Source organism: Colius striatus, chromosome 7 (genome assembly GCF_028858725.1).
Source record: "Colius striatus isolate bColStr4 chromosome 7, bColStr4.1.hap1, whole genome shotgun sequence".
Classification (NCBI taxonomy): domain Eukaryota; kingdom Metazoa; phylum Chordata; class Aves; order Coliiformes; family Coliidae; genus Colius; species Colius striatus.
In genome coordinates, this window is record NC_084765.1 from 38,431,637 (window position 1) to 38,450,842 (window position 19,206).

At 40.8% G+C, this 19,206-nt stretch overlaps 1 protein-coding gene across 1 annotated transcript in view; it reads right to left on the reverse strand.

The window, feature by feature from the left end:
• Nucleotides 1-18,859, reverse strand: part of PDE8A (phosphodiesterase 8A) — a 126,867-nt gene extending 108,008 nt beyond the window's left edge. The window contains exons 1-2 of the mRNA XM_061999732.1: nt 18,774-18,859; nt 17,178-18,143 (exon numbers count right to left, since the gene is read on the reverse strand). Coding sequence (XP_061855716.1) covers nt 17,178-17,438 — 261 coding nt within the window. The 5' untranslated portion in view covers nt 17,439-18,143; nt 18,774-18,859. The remainder of the gene's footprint in view (nt 1-17,177; nt 18,144-18,773) is intronic.
• Nucleotides 18,860-19,206: the final 347 nt, after the last annotated feature.

The following is a 19,206-nucleotide window of genomic DNA, read 5'->3' on the forward strand; positions in this document are numbered from 1 at the left end:
AAGTATTTTCATAAAGCAAGGAAGTACTGACCCGAAGAGGTAGTCCAAGTGTGAAACAACATCATGTGAGTGACATGAAAGCAGGCTGAGGACCCCTGATCCCAGGGCACGTGAGGACTGAGTGTACCATGGAGACTGAGCTTGCTTAGTTTCTGGTTGGAGGGTACTTCCCCTGCAAAAGCCAGCACATGTACCACCTATGGAACAACACTGTCATAAGCTTCAAAATTCAATAGTCTAATGTTTACAGAGGGTAAAGTATTTTGGAAAAATGCTATAGAAAAGGCAACAACAACAAAAAATAACTAAAAAAAATATTCCCAGTAATTCAGTTTTAGGTTTGTTTTCCATGGACTGAACTGGAAGATCGTAAAGTGTAAAAGGAATGACTGCTGAGACTCAAGAAAGAGCTCAAATTCAATAAAGTGCTTCCTCACAATATGCAAACCTACCTCCAACCTGGATAAAGATACTCTACAAACTAGCATAGTTTTTGTGCTGAGCCTAACTTTACAGACTTTGTTAGGGCAACATTACAAATTTATATAGATTCTTTCATTTTATTTTATATTTTCTGTCACTTCTGCACTTGGGTGTTTGGCATATTAAAGATGACTATTACCATTCCAGACATTGACACATAGCTGACTTCAAACAGACTAGAAAGTTCTGTTTGGCACAGACTTCTCAGAGTCAGCAGGGTTCACTCAGCTGTGCTGTACCAGGCATGTGCACTGGAGCACTAACATGGCACAAGAGACCTCAATAGGCTAAAGCCAGTATTGACCATCCTCAGTTTTGGTAATGATATACCAGATAGGAAAACTGTAGCCAAAACCAGCTAATAACATAACAGCTCTAAAAAAACCTGCCTTTCTATTAACTCTGTGGGTTTGAAGCGTTAGTCTGACTCCAGAATGTGGGTGCAAAGACAGAAGCAAGAGACTTCACCTCAGAGTCCAGCACATAGTTCTGGTTTACTTGTATACCACTTGAAGAAAATTTCACTCCAGCCTCAATGCAATCAAGATGAGAAACAGGTCTCTCTCAGTCTATTCACACTCTGCTCAAGAAATCAAAGATGAATGACTGGTGGCCCAAAACCAGACAGCCAAGTAGGAAGTTACTGGATGAAGCTTCATAAGAAAGGTGGCACTCATGGACTGATTTTCAGCCACCTCTGTAATGGTCACTGACTCTGCAAGTCCAAAAGAGACTACAAAGCCCTGAAGGCTATGGAATTATGTAAAACAACAGTCATTACATCAGGGAAACAACGAACACGACCTTTCAGAAAAAAAAAAAAAAGAAGAAATCATGACAGTTGCTGGGAGCCTATCTGAAGGGAAAGGAACAATTTCTTCCACTCAGTCCTTGTCAAAAAGCAAGCTGTCACAAAACTAGCTTGAGCTTTAATACTTTGGGAAGCCATTTCAAGATTTCTAGTAAGAGGAAAAATCAATTTCTATTTCAGATCAAAGTTCAGTTTGGTCATATTTGTGTAGATAATCCCATTTTACAGCAACTATCTGAACAGATATAGTTACAAAAAGAGATGGAAAGTGTTTAGTGTTTATCATGAAACTGTGTCAGCACCAGCTGAATCATACAAGGCTAGTCATCCACACTTAATGTCATTTATGACAGACTTTATTCATACTTATATAACTAAAATTCATATCCACAAACTATAATTAATTTACACATCAACTAATTATCTATGTTTTGTCCTATGAAAAGCAGAACTATTTTGTTTTGCCCCACATTACTTCTCGTTAAGCAACACAAGAATATACATATCTACAATTCAAAACGTCAGTAAGGAAAACATTTTAAGCATAGAACAGCATTGAAACTTTTAAAGCTGACAAAACCTCCCATTTTTCTAGTATGGCAATTTAGAAATAAGTTTACTTCATTTTAGTTGGAGAAAAAATTCTTTTTTTGTTTATTTGCGTTTGTGTGAGTATTGTGAAAATACTCTAATATCAGATTGATTTATAATAATGACATTTTAAGGGCTATTGACCTTGGTGCAAATGATTAAGAGTGCACTCTGTGTACTAAAAGATTTTCAGAGAGAGATCTGTTTACTAGTTATGCTTCTTTGTAAACAGAAAGATTCCATCATTTCTAGGATAGTGTTGTATGCTGGTAGGTGGGAAGAAGCTTGACCTTCCTCAAAGACCTTCACCCAGCAAAAGCACTTCACTAAAAAAAAAAGCACCAAGTGAGAGAGTTAGAGGAGCTGATGTGAGTTTCATTAGTGAGAGTACGTGGCCAGAAAAAAAAACAGTGTCAATATATGCATCAGAAACATGAAAATGACAGTCCAAGGCAGGGGCTGCAGGAAGGAACCTCTGCTATGTACAACTGAACGAGTTAAAGAAAAACTATAGACCACCACGGGTGCCAAAGGGACAAGGTTAAGCAGAAACAGGCAGTAAAATGGTGGTTCTGCTGCAGAAGCCACTATGGTATGACAGCATTTGTATCACAAGTTGTCTTTTTGCATTACTATCAAACTGTCACCAAAGCACACCTGGTAATTCAGTATCTTCTCTGTAATAATAATTTGTTCCATACTCAAATGTAAATCTAGAATAGTTTCATGAGATAATTATTAACATTAAATTGGTTCTGAACAGTGCAATTAATTAACTGAGAGTTCAACTTTTCCTTAATAACCTTAAGTTCCAGAATGCAGACCACATACTTACAGCCTGTTCTGAAGAGCACTGTCGTACAGTAAAAGGCACACAAACAGCAACAGAGGACAAAGGCCATTAACAATCACTTAGTTGTCCTAGTTCAAGGACTGTTCCCCTCTGTTGTTCTACTGCCTGGTCTAGCCTACAAAGTCTTGCTGACAAAAAATGCATTTCTTTATCAAAGATTTGCAAATTACCCATATTATGATTTCATACCTCAGCCAAATTATTTACTGTTATATCTACCTGTCCAAAAGAGGAAAAATTCTAAAAGGCACCAGGGTCATGGCAGCATTCACAGTGCCAGCAGAGTTCCTTGGAGCTCTCACAAATTCTTGCTGCAAAGGCATCCTCAGCTGCCAGAAACTATCACAGTCCAAGGGCTCAACAAGGAAGAAAAGGGTTCTATGTGCTGATTCTGCCAGGTCCTCACTTTATTTCCATTCCACTTCCATAGACCTCACATCCTGGCATAGGTGTAACACAAATGTCCTGAAAAGCTTTCTCATTGCAAATGGAGCTAACATTAGCAAAACTGGTTTTGCTGGTATGCTTCACACCAGTGCCTCAAATGAAACAAGCTACTCTGACAAAAGCATGCTTCCCACACCATCCGCTATCACTATATCCATAATGTAGATTTTTCCAGTATAAAATTATTAAAAACCTAAATTCCTCACTGACATTACTCACACTAGCTAACAAACCTCATATAGTCCCGGCCTTGACTGTGTTAAGATTTTGCCTAAATTACAGATATATCCTAAGTATAATTCCACGATTGAGGAAATACAGGAAAACTTTCTATTGAGGAAGAACTTACACCATTGTATTAGTACTCTCAAATGGCATAAACAATTCTGTCAGAAGCTCAGTAGTATCAGTATTGCTGTGATTGGATCAGGGCTTTAGCCTAGGCACATCAATAAGAAATCACCAACTTAAAAAACAGACTATTGCCATATTAATACAGGAGGTGAGAGACAGATGCCTCACCTAAGACCCTAGACTCTTGTTTCTGTAACATATGATAGGATCTTTCAGGGTCATGGGCAGCAGAGGTTTGCCAACTTCTTTGAAACAGTATTTACTCTTTCCCCAAAGCCAGGTTGAAGAAACACAGCTACCTAAACTGCAGTCAGCCACTGTTTTAACAGCTCTCAGAGAGACTAAATTTTCTATACAATCAGTAGGAAACGGGGGAAGGACAAACCACAGAAATAAATGAAATCCATTTATAAAGAAACAGATACTAATGCCCTATTCTCTGTTTTTACAGGATCTGAGTAAGAAATAATTGCATATATATTACAGTTTTTAAAAAAGGAAAAAAAAACTATAGATCTTCAGTCAGTATCACACAGGAGCTACAATCCATGCAACTCAGCTACAGCCACTTGCCCTTACCTCAGCACCACCATCAGCTTGACATCGTTTGTAAAACAGCATTGGCTTTAGCATGCAATGTGGCACCTGCACCAGGCAGCACTAAGTGGGACTACACAACAAACCAGAGTAATTTCAGTATTTGTTAAAGGAGGCCTTAACTGGTTTTAAAAGAAGCAGGACTGCAGTAATAAATCTCATCTCTTGAAGCATGAGTTGGAAGTTGTACCCTCCTGTCAGCAGGTTCACTGTATGATGCATTGTGGAGCTTTGGCAGCAAAGAAGCTGTAGCCTGCAGTTAATGAGCTGTTCAAAGTAGCTGTGAAATTGTCAACTTAATTAAGCCAAGTTTTGTTAACATTCATCTTTCAAAAAATTTGTGTGAAGAAGCGGACTCTGGAAGTGAACTGTAGGAAAGTGCTGTGTACTTTTCTGAATGAAAAAACTACGAGCTCATGTGATAAGAAATAGTGCTATTTTATAAAGTGTTTAAAGAAAGCTCCCTGCCTGTCCCACCATGTCAGGAAGCTCCACATTTTTTTCTATTTTCAGAGAATTAAGAAGCAGAAGCACTTGAGAGCAGTCAATGACAGCTTCTTAAGATAGCCTAACCTCTAGAAAAATGTGTATGTCTTGGAGAAAGGAAGGAGAGCCTCCTGAGGAAATCTTGTGAAGGTCCAAGCTCTCGGCATGCAATACTGAGTTCTGTAAATGGGTGCACTGACATGCCAGTCATGATCTAAGAGGTTTGTCCTACTCAGATGATGGCAGACGACTTCAGAGACTATCAGGAAGATCAATATACTCCCTGAATTTATTTCCATCCTCGTTTTTCACGACTTTGAATAAAGCACTTCAACACATACCTTTGTCTTTCCTGTTCCTTAACCAGGTTAGCACATGTTAAAGACTCTGTCCAAGTTAGGTTAAAAAAATAAGACATTAGAGTATACTAAATCACAGGTTTGTATTCCATTTAAGTTAACTGCAAGCTAACTGGCAAACTCCTGTACATATGTATTCCTCTGGACAGTCTGCTCAAGTCTGTTCTAGGACAAAAATATCTGTAGTAACAAAACTTAATTATAGCAATCAATTAATCTGGGTTTAAGAGCTTGAGTTTAAACAAACCATTACCACTGGCCTCAGTTCATTTCTCAGTACAGAGGTCGAGGTTTCTGAAACCTAACTCAGACTGTTAAGGATATGAAGACCTCTTGCAGCACTCAGCAATAGCAGAGGTGCAGTGCTGTCAGCCATAATCGCTTCACCCTGGAAATCCTCCGTTATGCTTTTCTCTCTTCATGGAATGTTTTGTTGGTTTACCTTCAAAATCATTACACTATTTTAGAACAGGCTGTGGATACGTCTCCTTTAGGAAAATTTCCTAGAAGCTACCTGCTGGCTTGGGAACTCCTGATGTTGGGAAAGATGAAAAAACACACACCTCTCTGAAAAACAGAGGGTGAAAAAACAGGAAAAAAACCTATAGGGTACTTCACAGGTCCCTGGAACTCTTCCAACGTGGGTGAAGCTAACAGTAGTCAAGCACTTAAAGATTTCCAGGCAATATTTCACATGTATATTTACTGAATGTATTGTTACAGGGGTAAGGTAGTCAAAGTGATTGAACACAGCAAGGAATGAGAGCCTTGCTTTCAAAATGCAACAGAATGCATTGCCTTTGTACCTTTATCCTGAAATGGACTAGCACTGGCACAGCAAATCCTAACAAGTGGATTCAACTGGGTACTTCTCTGATCAGCCAGCTAGAATGCTGGAGAAAAAACATAAGGGGCCATTGACCAAAAGTATCAGGTTTCCTGAGAAGGGATGATAGTTCTTCTTTGCAGGTCATCCATGGAGAAAGGGCAAGAGACCACATTGCTTCATTGCTAAACACACGCTTTAGGAAACAACTGACAGAGAGACGGTGTCCTTGCTCCAACTGACGATGGAAGCAAATTTTACAACAAATCACTCTTCCATAACTAGGTTAAGATCCCTATAGAGACAACTCAGACTTCTACAACCAAAACCATTCCCCATAATGATGTCAGAGGCAAACACAGGACTCCACCACTTACACTCTATGCTGGCCTCTGGCCTTGACTTTACAATTAAATTTAGGAGGCAATGACAGAGCAGTCTAGTGTATCAGAGAGGCACCTCTCAACCCACATAACTGCTGTCCATAGAATAAAGGGCTGAACGTCACAGCTACCTCTTAACACTCACAGCCTGCACTCCTAGCACAGCTCAAAGGCTCACAGAAAAAAATCAGAGGAAAATATTTCCATTCCCTGAATCTGCACCAGGTGTATTTTACTTTTACAGTTCTTAAAATTCTCTAGTTTGCTTAGACTTTGCATATCAACAAAATATGTTACCTTGCAGAGCAAAATTTACCCCATGAACAGTGTCCCACAAGCTTAGAAGAGCACATCAGAAGAGAGTTTATACTGCCCAAAGAGCAGAAAAGAGCCTCTCAGCAAGCAGAATAGCCAATATAGTTAGGAGAAAGCTTCAGGGCTATGTAACTTCCAAAAACAAGTCCTTTTTAGTTTAATTGGCAAAATAAAGGCTGGTATTTTCAGCTCACTTTTTTGACAATCCAGCTATGAATCTCACTGTAAGCAAATCACAACAGAGCTTAGCTTTTCAGAAAATCTGAACTTCAATTACACTCCTCTGAAAATCTGGTGCCTTGAGTCTTCCCCTGGTCACACTGTGACCAGGGTCTAAGTCTGGGGATCAGACAAGCCTTGAGACTTCCTATTCCTCCTGCCAACCACTGGCAGGGTTCACTTCCTCTGCCCCACTCCCACTCTAACTTTGAGACTTTGCACCAATACAAAAAACCACCCCAACTTCCAAACGTTGTAACATATAAACAGTGACAGCAGAATTGTGGTTTTCAGTAAAATATCATAAGCTGGTCCATCGATATTTAGCTCTAGGAACGAACAGTAAAGGACACCCATCAAAATTCAATTTTTACAAGATGTGCTACCAAGACAGCAGGGTGACACAGCTGCCTGTCCTTTACAGACAAATACTGTCTTTGCCCTTCCTACCCTTTTCTTTGCCAAGGGTGAGAGCGATAGATCAGCTTCCTCACTGAGCAGTTCCAAGAGTTTTTATTATTATTAGCAAGGATCAGAAAAGCTAAATCTCTCTTACTTCCAAAAACCTGGTTGTTGCCACACAATACTACTGACAGAGGCAGGCCACTGTAAAAAAGCCATGCAAGCTGCTTTTGGAGCAAATTTGTTTCCAACAAACTCCTACTCTAACTTGTTCCCTTTAAAGAGCTGTAATTTGCAGTGACATTTCAGAAAATCCCTCTGAAAAAGTTAGCTGCTGTCCTGAAGTGAAAGATTCCATCCTTTGGTAAAGGTAAAATGTAAGACTATTCACTGCAGGAAAAAGTATCATTGCTAGGCTTAGGGGCTTGACTGACAGCACAACCACTGAATCCAACTTGACTGCTCTTGTGACAGAGCTCAGCTCCATGGCATTAAATAGCAAGGACCAAGATCCATCATTTACAGAACTAAGGACGTACAATAACATAACTAACTGATAGTATAAGCAGAACAGCCGTTTCATCTGAAATTCTACAGAAAGCAGATCACTTCCACAGCAAAAGACAAAAAGAAAACAAATTATAAGTAAATTAAAAGTTAGAGCAGAATCAATGGAAGCATGAAGCAGTGTCTGAGCCCACAGGATTCACTCTTCCTCTCAGCACAGTTGTTAACAAAACAAAAGCTGTTTGCGTTTGCAAAACCCTCTTTGACCGGCTTTGAAATATTTTGCTCCTCTAAAACACCAATGTTATCCTCAGTAGTTTCATCTGCAGAATGCTCTGCCTTATGTATGAAAAAAAGCTTCTTTGGTCATGAAGCTCTCCTTCAAAATGCAAGCCCATACTTGGTTACAATTCATCCCCTTTGCTTCCTTTTAAACATGGTCCCTGTAACAGTATTTACAGAAACAAATACATAAACAATCCGCACTGATGGTGTTTCAGTGTTAAGTATGTGTCAAGACTGGTTTGGAAATTAATCTTCCATTCAATAATTCTGCTCAAGAGTACAATTTTTTTTACTGCATTTGTCAACTCAGCAACCAAGTTTTATGGTGATAAAACTGAAATATCATTGTCATATTACGTGCCAAACTTGTGAAAAACAAGAAGTAAATCAGTATGTCCAGACTAAAGCCAGAAGAGGAACATGAAAAACTCTTCTAATTTTTGTACCTTTAAATAGATTCCTTGCATCTTTCTCCAAAGCACACTCTGCTGACTGCTGTTGGAGACAAAGCACTGCATTACACGGACAGTTTGATCAGAGAGCAGCTCTTGCATTCCTGGGTATATGATGGCCCTGATCCTGCATGACACATAACGATGATCAAGCGTGCAAGCAGAAGCCCACAGCAAAGAGCCTCAGGCTCACTAGTGGCACTCTGGTGGAAATCAGGTAAGTTTTGACTACAGATCAGAGATTAAATTCTGGCTATTTTGAAGGCTGTAAGAACTTTGCTACTAGTTTCAGTACAGACAGGAACTTTCTCACTGGAGCTATACTGATGATAGAAAATAAATTAGCCCCTGTTACAAATATTGTTGCCACTATTTTTATTTTCAAATCATGTATTCAACAGGGGACTCTTTTCTACCTTACTGAGAGGTAAACGCAGCAGTCCCAAGCTCTGCCTCAGGCACACCCCTCAAGCCCACAGACTTTAACAGGGTTGAAGGACTGTCATTTCAGTCATAATCTGGCCCATGAATAAATCTCTTTAGTATCTGAAAAATAATTCTTTGCTTTGTTTGGAAAATAAAATGCAGATAATTTGCCAGCAATCCCAGTGCCATCCACACTTCAGTGTGCACCAAAGCCTCTAGATTCCAGTACTTGTAGACTTAAATCTTGGTATTCATCCTACGCCAAAATATTTATCACTGAGTTACAGCTCATGGAAAAGTGCAATTTCACCAGGCAGAAAACTGCAGCAGTGTGCAGAGCAAGTCACTTCTGCTTCAAGTTACCAAAGTAGTAGGTGCAGTTATTCTCAGCCATTTGTGGAATTTCTCACCAAACTTTTACCAAAAAATTTCAAAGTAAAACACAAAAAAACCCCACAAAAAAAGCCCTAACTGAAAAATTGAAAGAAAGAAAGAGCAGACAGTATTCCAAAAAGAAGAAACGTGCATCTGCAAACTCAGTCGTCATGGCTGAATGCTGATCTCCATCTGTCTACCTATCACATGGATACACTTCGGCACTTAAAAAGTTGGAATTCAAATCGCTGCTGTAAAATAGATTTCTGTACTTCAGTATCAGAAGATCTGCAATTCTGATAATTCAGTACGACCAGGAACATCATCTATCTGCTATGCAAAAGTGTAGATACTCTTAAATACAAGAAGATTGTATTCAATGCAGAGCTTCTTTTGATGTGCTTTAATTACAACATTACTGTGGTTTTCTCAAAACAAGATCCTTATAAAGAAGTTTTATTTTGTTGATCGGTTACTGAGGTTATTTGTCCGATTTAAGTTTTATTAGAGATAACAGAATCTCAAACTGAAAGACAGAAAGCAATGCTAAATGTGTAACTTTAAAAATACATTGTCTTTTAGTGGCAAGCAAGATGAGGCCTCAAAGTTTCCACCACATCCCAGTAGGGAGCTAAAGGTCATTGCTAACTCAAAGTTAAAAACAATGGGAAGTAGAGGATGTCATTCTTTCATATTTGCCCAGGGATTCTGTGTTTTCTTTGTATAGATTTACTTAGGAGGCTGGGAAATCTAAAACACAATGAAGATATTCCAAGGCTACCATTTTTCCCTTAACAATATTAGAAATATGTTCATGTCACTATGTAAAACATTTTATTTATAAAGGAAAATACCTCTTACTTGAAAACGTTTCATCTTGTCAGGCACATAAAATGTTTCAAGTTTCCTGTGCAACTTTCAAATTAATGTCCAAAATAATTCTGCTTTTTCAAAAAGAGGAAATTCTCATTTCCAATAAAGAACCAGACAAGACTTATTCACAGATTAATTTCTATCCTGATGGAATTGGAAAAAAAAGTCCTTGAAATAGTATCTGTTTACTTAACTCTGGAATGAAAGACATAGCTGGCCAAAAAGGAGGCTGTCTTTACACCAACAAAAATATGTAATGCTAATTTCTATGCATCTAGTATTTGCAAAGTGTCTATCATGTAATAAAGTAGCAAAACCAAAGGCAGTATTTCCCCCTTACCTAAGGAGAGATAGGAATCCTAACTTGAGTCCCTCATACCTCAATCTGAGTATTTTTCACTAGAAACAGTATTTTATTCCCAAAATTGCTTTTAAATCTTAAATATTCCTTTTTCATTCCAAGTTATTTTGCTTTGCAGGGACATTAACCCTCTATATATCTATGCAGATTACCTTTAACCATTTAAAACACTAACAAAAACCATCTTGAATTACCTTGTCAATCACATTCAAAATAGATAATTCATGTCAACACATTTCCACGTCAAAAAGTAGGCTGTAGCCCTTGTCCTCTCTCCTGAAACAAAGCGATACATGTGGGAGCTGGTTTACAGAATGCTAACTTTTTTACTGTATCTACAGTGACAGACTTACAAATTTTACAAGAGAAAAGGGCCTGGAACTTTGATTTGAGCCCAGCAGTTCAACCCATAGTGAAGGGAGATGGCCTGGGAGAATGCACAAATGAGAGACTCCACTATTTAATTTCACAGTGTGTGCACCAACGTCATTTATTTTTGGCCTTAACAGAGTTTTTAAGAAAGAATCTAAAAGGGGCTGGATGCCAAAATCTTTTTGAAAAGCAGAAGGCTTCAACATCCCTTCCTTGATGCCTTTGAAAACTTAAAAGTCTTACTCTGGGCAATAAAACTATTTAGCATGTCATGCACGTTAAAGCTATTCAATTTGCATCTTGTCATCCTGTGCCAATTTAAATTATGGTTAAATGAAGATGCGTAATTATTTTACCCAATGGACAGACAGCACTGTCTAGAATGTCACAGGGCCAAGCAAATTCCTAGTGAAGCTCTAGCGGGTCTGACATATAAACCACTGCAATTCACTCAGAAAACTGCACTTTGAACACAAAATCACACTCTATGTGCAATTCCTGAAACACTGCTAACAATGTTTTAATTCCATCCATGGCTGGTAAAGCAGTTTACAATGTGGGCATATTCTATCCATACACATCACCAAAATAGAAAACAATGCTAAATTGTTCTCCTCTGTGTGCAGGTGCTGCTGTGGTCCCCTGACAAAATGACAACTGACGTAAAGCTTGTATTGAAACAATTTCACCTTGGGGCAATATCCTCATTACCATATTTGCTTTAGGATTCTTTCACTTTTTGCTGAGAGCTAATAATAGCTTTAGCTGTCCGTATCACTAAATATTTATTTCTGCTTTAAGAACTCATTTGAAAGTCAGTTAGCATTCCAGCTGCTCAAAAAGTGGAATATTTTCAGTGTTTTGTTACTACTGCTTAAGAAACCTAACTCTCAAGGTGACAGGAGAGGTGAACAAAAGTTCATATGTAACTACAGTAAAAGAGCAATTTATCACTGTGCGATATAACAAGTTCAGTGGATGTTAAAACTAATTCTCACTCAAATATCTCTCCGTTTCTTCATATGGATATTTACTTGAACATGAGCAACAAATATTAAAGTATGCAATAAGGGAAGCAAAAGTTTCCAAACAGTGTATTTCCTAAGTTTCAAATGGACCACAAGCAACTTTCTTAATGAATCATTCTTCATACTCACATAAATTTGAAGTATCTTCTAATCTAAAATTTATTGAATGTGAAGTATCTGTGAGTGGATGTAACCATCTCACCATTTTGTATCTTTCATTTACACTTAGCATTTTGGATATAAAATCTTAACTGATAGCACTTCAAATAGCAAGGCAATGCTGGTACCTTGCACTAAAATGTCACACTACATGTAATACTAGGAATGGTAGAGGGAGAACTAGTAAGTACATCACCTCCTGTTCTTCTGCTTGGCTTATAAATACATTCTGCAACTAGAGAATTTTTCCCTGTGGACGTACTTTACGCTTCAATCTGAACCACACAATTAAGAATACAAAGGGTAATATAACACAATAAGATAAATACCTAGAACTGCAGAAATAAAGGCTTGTTTTTAATACTTCCTTTATTGACACATTCAGGTGGCAAAAAAGGAAAAGCTTAGAAATAAACTACCTAAAATGGCCAGGCAAGAGACACAAGGCAAGCTCAGGCCAGGGGCAGCAAAGAACAATACAAAACTCAAAGAGAAGCCAGTGTTCCATGTCTAACAGATGGCTTCACAGACAGAAAGGAGTTCCAGTGAAGTTTTTACCAACAGCAAGTTCTCAAAAAATTCAGGGTCTAACCTTGCTCATCTCAGTCACAAAACAAATTGCCCCCAGGTGCAGTGACACATTTTGCATGAGTTGGTTTGCGTGGCCAGCAGAGGTAGCCATAATGATGCTTTAAAAACTGAGAAAACAGCTTATGCTACATTAATGGTGTAGAGATCTGTATCCTGTGAGTGATGTGCAGATTGGGGTTTTTTTCCAGTTTACATTACAAACAAGAAATTAAAAGGCAAAGATAAAAAATAGACTTAAATATGAACTCAGTTCATATGTTCTTACACCAATTCACTTAATCCCATTTAAAAGTTAAGACTCCTATCCCCTGGAGAAAAAGGTTCAAGTCTCGCAACAACAGCATGAAGAACATCAGCTTGAAATCTGAAGCCACCAAGATTAAGAACAGTTCTTGTATCTCAGCGTGGGAAGGATCCTCTCAGTGGGAGCAAGGATCTCTGTACAGGAGGCCTGACGTCAGTGGAAGTGGGAGGGAAATGGTGATGGGAGGTTGGTCAGGAAAATGACTGAAGACAGTTTCAGTGGGAACAGAGAGGAATCAAGAGAGGGTGGATGGCCTCAGTGGAAGCATGGATGGTACATGTGGGAGTTTCAAAGGGAGGGAAAGCTCATGTGTTCCAAGGGGAAGGAATTGCCAGACAGACAGGAAAAGAGCAGACAGCTTAACGGACTAAATAATGTGCTGTTAAATGCTGAAACGAGATCCACTTCAGTGCTGCAGTTACAGCATACAGCCTCCTATATGCAGAATTATGCAACCATTGGTTTGCAGTGACTGTAAAATTCTCAGGCAGTTTCACAGGGTTTGAATGAAGAAACCTTACTGGCTGAAAGGCCATGGATTTAAACTGGCTGTTCCATGTCAGCTGATAAATCAAAAAGCTACTTCACATTTAGTTCTGCTGGCTTAGGATTACTTTTAATTTAAAATAAAGGAAGCTTGGATTTACTCTCTGATCCCTTTGCACCCAAACACACATACTTCTGTCTTAAATATACACGACAGGGAGAGTTACACAAGAGAAAAGGAAGGAAATCTCACATGCATAAAAGAATTAACAGGGCAAAATGAACATGCGATGTATGTGCTGCAGGGTGTGTTAGTGCACTATAGGAGAGTGACACACGTGTGAGTGACATTGGGACAGCACATGCTTCTGAATATCCTAGTAAATGCTAAATAAATGCCCATGAAATCCTTATACCATTCCAGTGCTTACTCTGCTTACGGTACAGTTTATACAGAGGTATTATTCTAAAGGTGTTTAAGTAGATTTCCATAAAGGAAAGGACTTTTACTGCAAATTCAACAACGCAAATGTCCGAAGAAGAAAACGGTAACTAATATATATGAAAAAGACAGATTATTCTTATCTTCTATCTTCTTTATAAAGGCTAAAAGAAAAAAAGAAATCAGGAAAATTCTCCCTTTCCATAGTACTGGTTGTGTCATTTGATATTCTTCACATAGCAATGGATAATCAAACCTCAGTCACTGTTACTACATGTAAGTCTTGCCTGCGTTTTACTGGGAAAAGCACAAAATCTAAGTTTTGCCGTCAATACACGGAAAATTAAGGGAACAGTTTTCATGGCTGGTTCACTTTTCAGATATGGCACTTACTCCAAGTTGTTCATAAACTGTCAAATGAAAGCCATGTATGGAATTACTAATGAAAGATGGAGATGAAAGTGCCATGACCAAATGTAATTTATTAAAAGGGTTCCTCCATTTCTCATTTACTGTTACCATATTCATGCATTTCAGAAGCAGGTATTACTGCATTTATCTCTACACACACAGTCTTTCAGGACTGCTCTGCAAATTTGCTACACATAAACTTGGGTTTTTTCCATATTAGAAAAGAACAAGTAACTTTTTTGGCTTCAGTTTGCAAAGTGATGCAAATCACACATCCAGAAAACGAGCCTCTGCTATTTGACCAGAAGAAACAGATAAAAAGACATAAAGGTAGAGTAAGTCTGGGGAATAATTATCAATGTACATGATGTCTTTTATACAGTTAGCATAAGTTCTTTCTTTTTACGACACTTGCTGACTTGAAAAATGTGCACTATAGCTAAACAGAGTCAACAAAAGTTACTGCACTACCATATTTATATATTTTAATAAACTTAATGCTAATGCCAGCCAAAATGAAAATATCACATTTACACACAGGCCAAGTTTTGTTCTTAGCTCTCATAGAGGTCTTTCTTGGCTTTAATCTGCGCATATACAAGTAAAGAATGTTAATTAATTTCAACTAAAGTGCCCTGAAACTTAGCGAAAATGCCATTCTTGCCTATTCATATAAATTCTAATGACACCATCACTGGCCATAGCACAAAAGGTTTGTAGCATCTTCTCTTTGGATGAGGATATCTCAGGGGCCATAAAGGGTGTACTATGCACTCTAAAGAATAGCAGTAGTTCCTAGTAGCACACTAATTCTTACAGTTCTTCCTCAAATCAGAAATCCTTCTATAACATAACAGCAACATAACATCCTGCCCAATGCTCTTTCTGCCTTGAGGGATTTTTGGGTTCCTGTCCCTTACCTCACACTTTTTTCTTTGCAAACAACTTTGGTGTACTTTCCAGCAGCAGCATAGCCCTCTCCCCAGCAAAGAGATATCTAGCACACTAAGAATTGTAAATCTGATCATACTATATACACTAATGATAGAAGCAGAGAATACCATGCTGCTTTATAGCTCCAAAGAGTATTATAGGATTTTGCACATCAAAATCATGCAGATGTGATGTGTTCAACTGATCTTGTATTCAGCTGATCACAAACAGAACTCCATTCTCATTTCTGAAAACCCCTCGCTTCACAGCAATATGCTTAGAGTGATGACAAGGGCAGAAAATATGACTGAGTGATAAAAATCAGAATGACTGACAATGAGATTAAAGTATGTATATGAACCAACATCAACTGTATAGCATCTGGCTGAATTACCCAACCTATGAACAAGAATTTTTACAAAATCCTTGAAATCAAACAACAAAATTCGACAAAACTAAGACTGCTTCCCAGGCATGCTTCTGGAAAGGGGTTTTGGAGGGGTTTTTTGCCCCACAAGCAAGCACACAGAAGACAAATCCACAGAACGTAAACTTAACAAATATTTTTGGTTTGGATTCTGTAATGTGTGATTATAATAACAATTAAAAATTCTGCTAGCACAATTGTCAGGATTCTGACAACTGAAGCTTCCTTACTGTGATTAATGTATTAAATATGCCATGAGCGTGTCTATCATGTGAACAGGGCCACAAAGTTCAGTTTCCTGTACAGTTAGTTTAGTATAACACCATTCAGCTTCATATTCTGCTTTAGATATCATTAATTCCTCCTCCAACTTGCAACTTACAAAACGATTTCTCATTTTCTAGACTTTTTTTCAACTCCTATGAACAGAGATTACTAAATTTGCATGAAAAAAATTGAAGAAAATCACCCTCTGTACTGAAGAAAATGATTCCAGGTCAATACTCTAAGAAGCTCTCTTAATGAGCGTGCAAAAAGCCTAAGAAAACTACAAATCAACAGAGTTTCTGCGAGTCTGCAAAACACTTGACATGTAGCTAGGTCTTGCCTGCATCTCAAGCCTGAATTTTGTATTTACAGCATGTGTATCTCAGTTCTTATCACAGCAACCCAGAGCAGATCAGTCATGTTATATAACATCCCCCTGGGCTGCTACAATTTGATTTTTTAAAACATATTTGCAATTATTTTTACAAAATAGACATAGTTCCAAAAAAAACCCCAAAGATATGGAATAATCAAAACTATTACATTAGGAAGTAAAGTACAACCTATAAACAGCCTATCACTAGAAAGTAAACAGACAAACAACTACTCTACACCACTAATTCTCACTTAAAAAAAAACCCAAAATGCCAAACATAAAATACGATTTTTTTTCAGTGTATCTATCCACTTAATACAGCTTTGTGTTGCATCTCTACACGAAAGTATGCGCCCAAACACACATGAAAAAAAAATTAATCAAATAAATACTCTGTTTGCAGCAACAAACAAGGTCAACAAGTTGTTAATGTAAATCAGTACCCAGAGCAAAACCCGCTGCTGCTCTCCTTTCAACTTTCTGAATGGAAGAGGTATGCAAATTGATCAGCCCAGCTAGCAGATAGCTTCGGACTGCCATTTGCTTCTGCTTCCGAACAAGATGAGCACAAACAGCAATACTGAGCGACCCAGCACAAATGAACATGTAACAGACAGGAGTAAGTGGCAGTGCAGCTCCATGCACAGCAGAGTCCCACCGCAGAAGGACAGACAGACAGGCCCTTTGCCTTCGGACACGAGACCCCTGCCCCTGGCTCTACCGACCAACAAGCACAATTACACCTCCCTCCTTCCCGGCACTAGGAAAACTCATTTTGTGGAACGAAGAAAGAGGCTTGGGTACATCTACAAAGTCGTTTCACAAGACCGGTTAGTTTATAAATGAAAGTAGTAGCTCAAGGCAGGAAAGGCTCCCCCGCAACGCATCGCTTCGGCAGGGAGACTCCTTGGGTTAAACCGCTACAGCCAACTCCTGTTCTGAGAGAAACAGTGCTTATGTTCAGCACCCTTTTTACCTTAACACTGGATCTGCTGGTCTGGGTCTCTGCCTCCATGCTCTGGCTGTTCTCCCTCTTGTCTTTCTTAGAGGAATTAGTCCTCACCTTATAAGTGGATGTGTTGGAGGATTTAATGAATAATCCTGGGACGGGGTTGCCTTGCTGCTGTTGAGACATGGTTGTGTTGGTCTGGTGAGGGGAATTGCACTCCTCAGACTCTTTGCTACTGTGATAGACCACTCTGCTGTCAGAGATGTGGATGCTTGGAGCACAGCCCATGCTTTGTGGCCACCTGGGGAATACTTCTAAATTGTATATATATATATGTGTGTATATTTCTTTCTTTCCCGTTGGTAATTTCCCCCTGCTTATTTTTTTTGTTAACAGGTTGAATCTCTTTCCTGCGTCTCCGCTACACTCTGAAGCACTGCCATCAGTCCCTTCTACACCACCAGAAACGTGGCTGTTCTCCTCGTCCTTCAGGAAATGGGTCCTTTTATCTCAATCTCGGCAGTGGGATGGGGAGCTGGAGGGGAGGGAACGGGGGAAATCAAGAACCGGTCGACTTCATATTTTCACAAATTATTATTAATTTTTCTAAGCCATCTGAGATTCTTGGTAGCGTTTTCTTTCCTTCTTGGGAAAAGCAAATAAAAACAAAAAGGCAAAAGCAAAAATAACAAGAATTTCCTAAGCCCCAAACCCCACGCACACACCACCCAGCGTCTTCTCGGCTAAGCGCTGAGCGGCCGGGGGCACTGCACCATCTCTTCCCTCCTAGTCTGGAGCACGGCGCATTTTCCAGCTGGGTTTGCACAGCGTTACCGATTAACCCAGGTACGGGCCGGGGGGGCCGCTCCCCAACTCGTCTTCCGCGCTCCCCGCCAAGCAGCGCTTACTCCTCGAGGTCCCGCTCGGCGCTGCTGCGCTGCGCTGTGCTGTGCCGTGCCGGGGGTGTGCTTTGGGGTGTGCTTTGGGGCTCAGCTGAGGGGGGAAAAAATAAATATATCTATTAAAAAAAAAAAGGAAGAAAGATGTAAAACTGCCCCGAGGAGCAGGCTGTGCGCCTCACGCCGCGCAGAGTATGTCCCGCGCCGCCTCCGTCGCGGGCGGCCGCCGCCGGGGTGACATTCAGGATCCCGTCGTCGGAAGGAAGAGTCCCCCGTCAGGCGGCAGCCAGGCTGTCTGGCCGCCGCAGCGGCATCCCCGCCGGCTCAGCGCCGCGGGACCGGGGCGGGCCGGGCCGCGGGGAAGCCCCCTCAGCGCCCGCGCCGAGCGCCGCAGGCGGCCCTCGGAGGATCGGGGCACGGCCCGGAGGGCTTCCCAGAGCCGCGGGAGGAGCCGGCTCCACTGCCGGAGGCATCAAAGGGCCTCCATGTTGGGGGGGATTTTTTTGGTCAGAGAAATGATGCGAAACGGCGAGGAAAAAAAAAATAATGAAAAGAGGAAAAATTAAAAAGGACGAGAAGTAGAAGAAAAACGATCCTAACGTCCCATCCCGGCGGAAAGGGTTGCAGCGGCGAGAGCTCTAATTCCCAGGGCCGTGGTGTCCGCGTCCCTTGCAGCGGGGAAAGCGCCTCTCTTCGCAGCCTCCAGCCCTCGCTCTGCGCTCACCTTGTTATTATTGACGTTCCTCGGCAGCCGCGGCCCCACCGCCCCGCCCCGCGCGCCCTTCCCCCGCCGGCGCTGCCCGGCGCTTGACAGCGGCGGAGCCAATCAAAGCGCCCGCCGGCTCTGACCTCCGGCCCGCAATGGCGTCAATGCAAATCACCCGCCCAGAGCCAATGGAGCGCCGCGGCTCCGCCCGGGCGAGCGAACTTCAAACCGCCGCTCCGCGTGCGCCCGGCGCCGAGGGGGCCGGAAGCTCCTCCCAGCGCGCGACCGCCCGCTCCCCTCAGCACCCCGCCGCAGTGCCCCGCTCCCCTCAGCACCCCGCCGCAGTGCCCCGCTCCCCTCAGCACCCCGCCGCAGTGCCCCGCTCCCCTCAGCACCCCGCCGCAGTGCCCCGCTCCCCTCAGCACCCCGCCACAGCTCCCCGCTCCCCTCG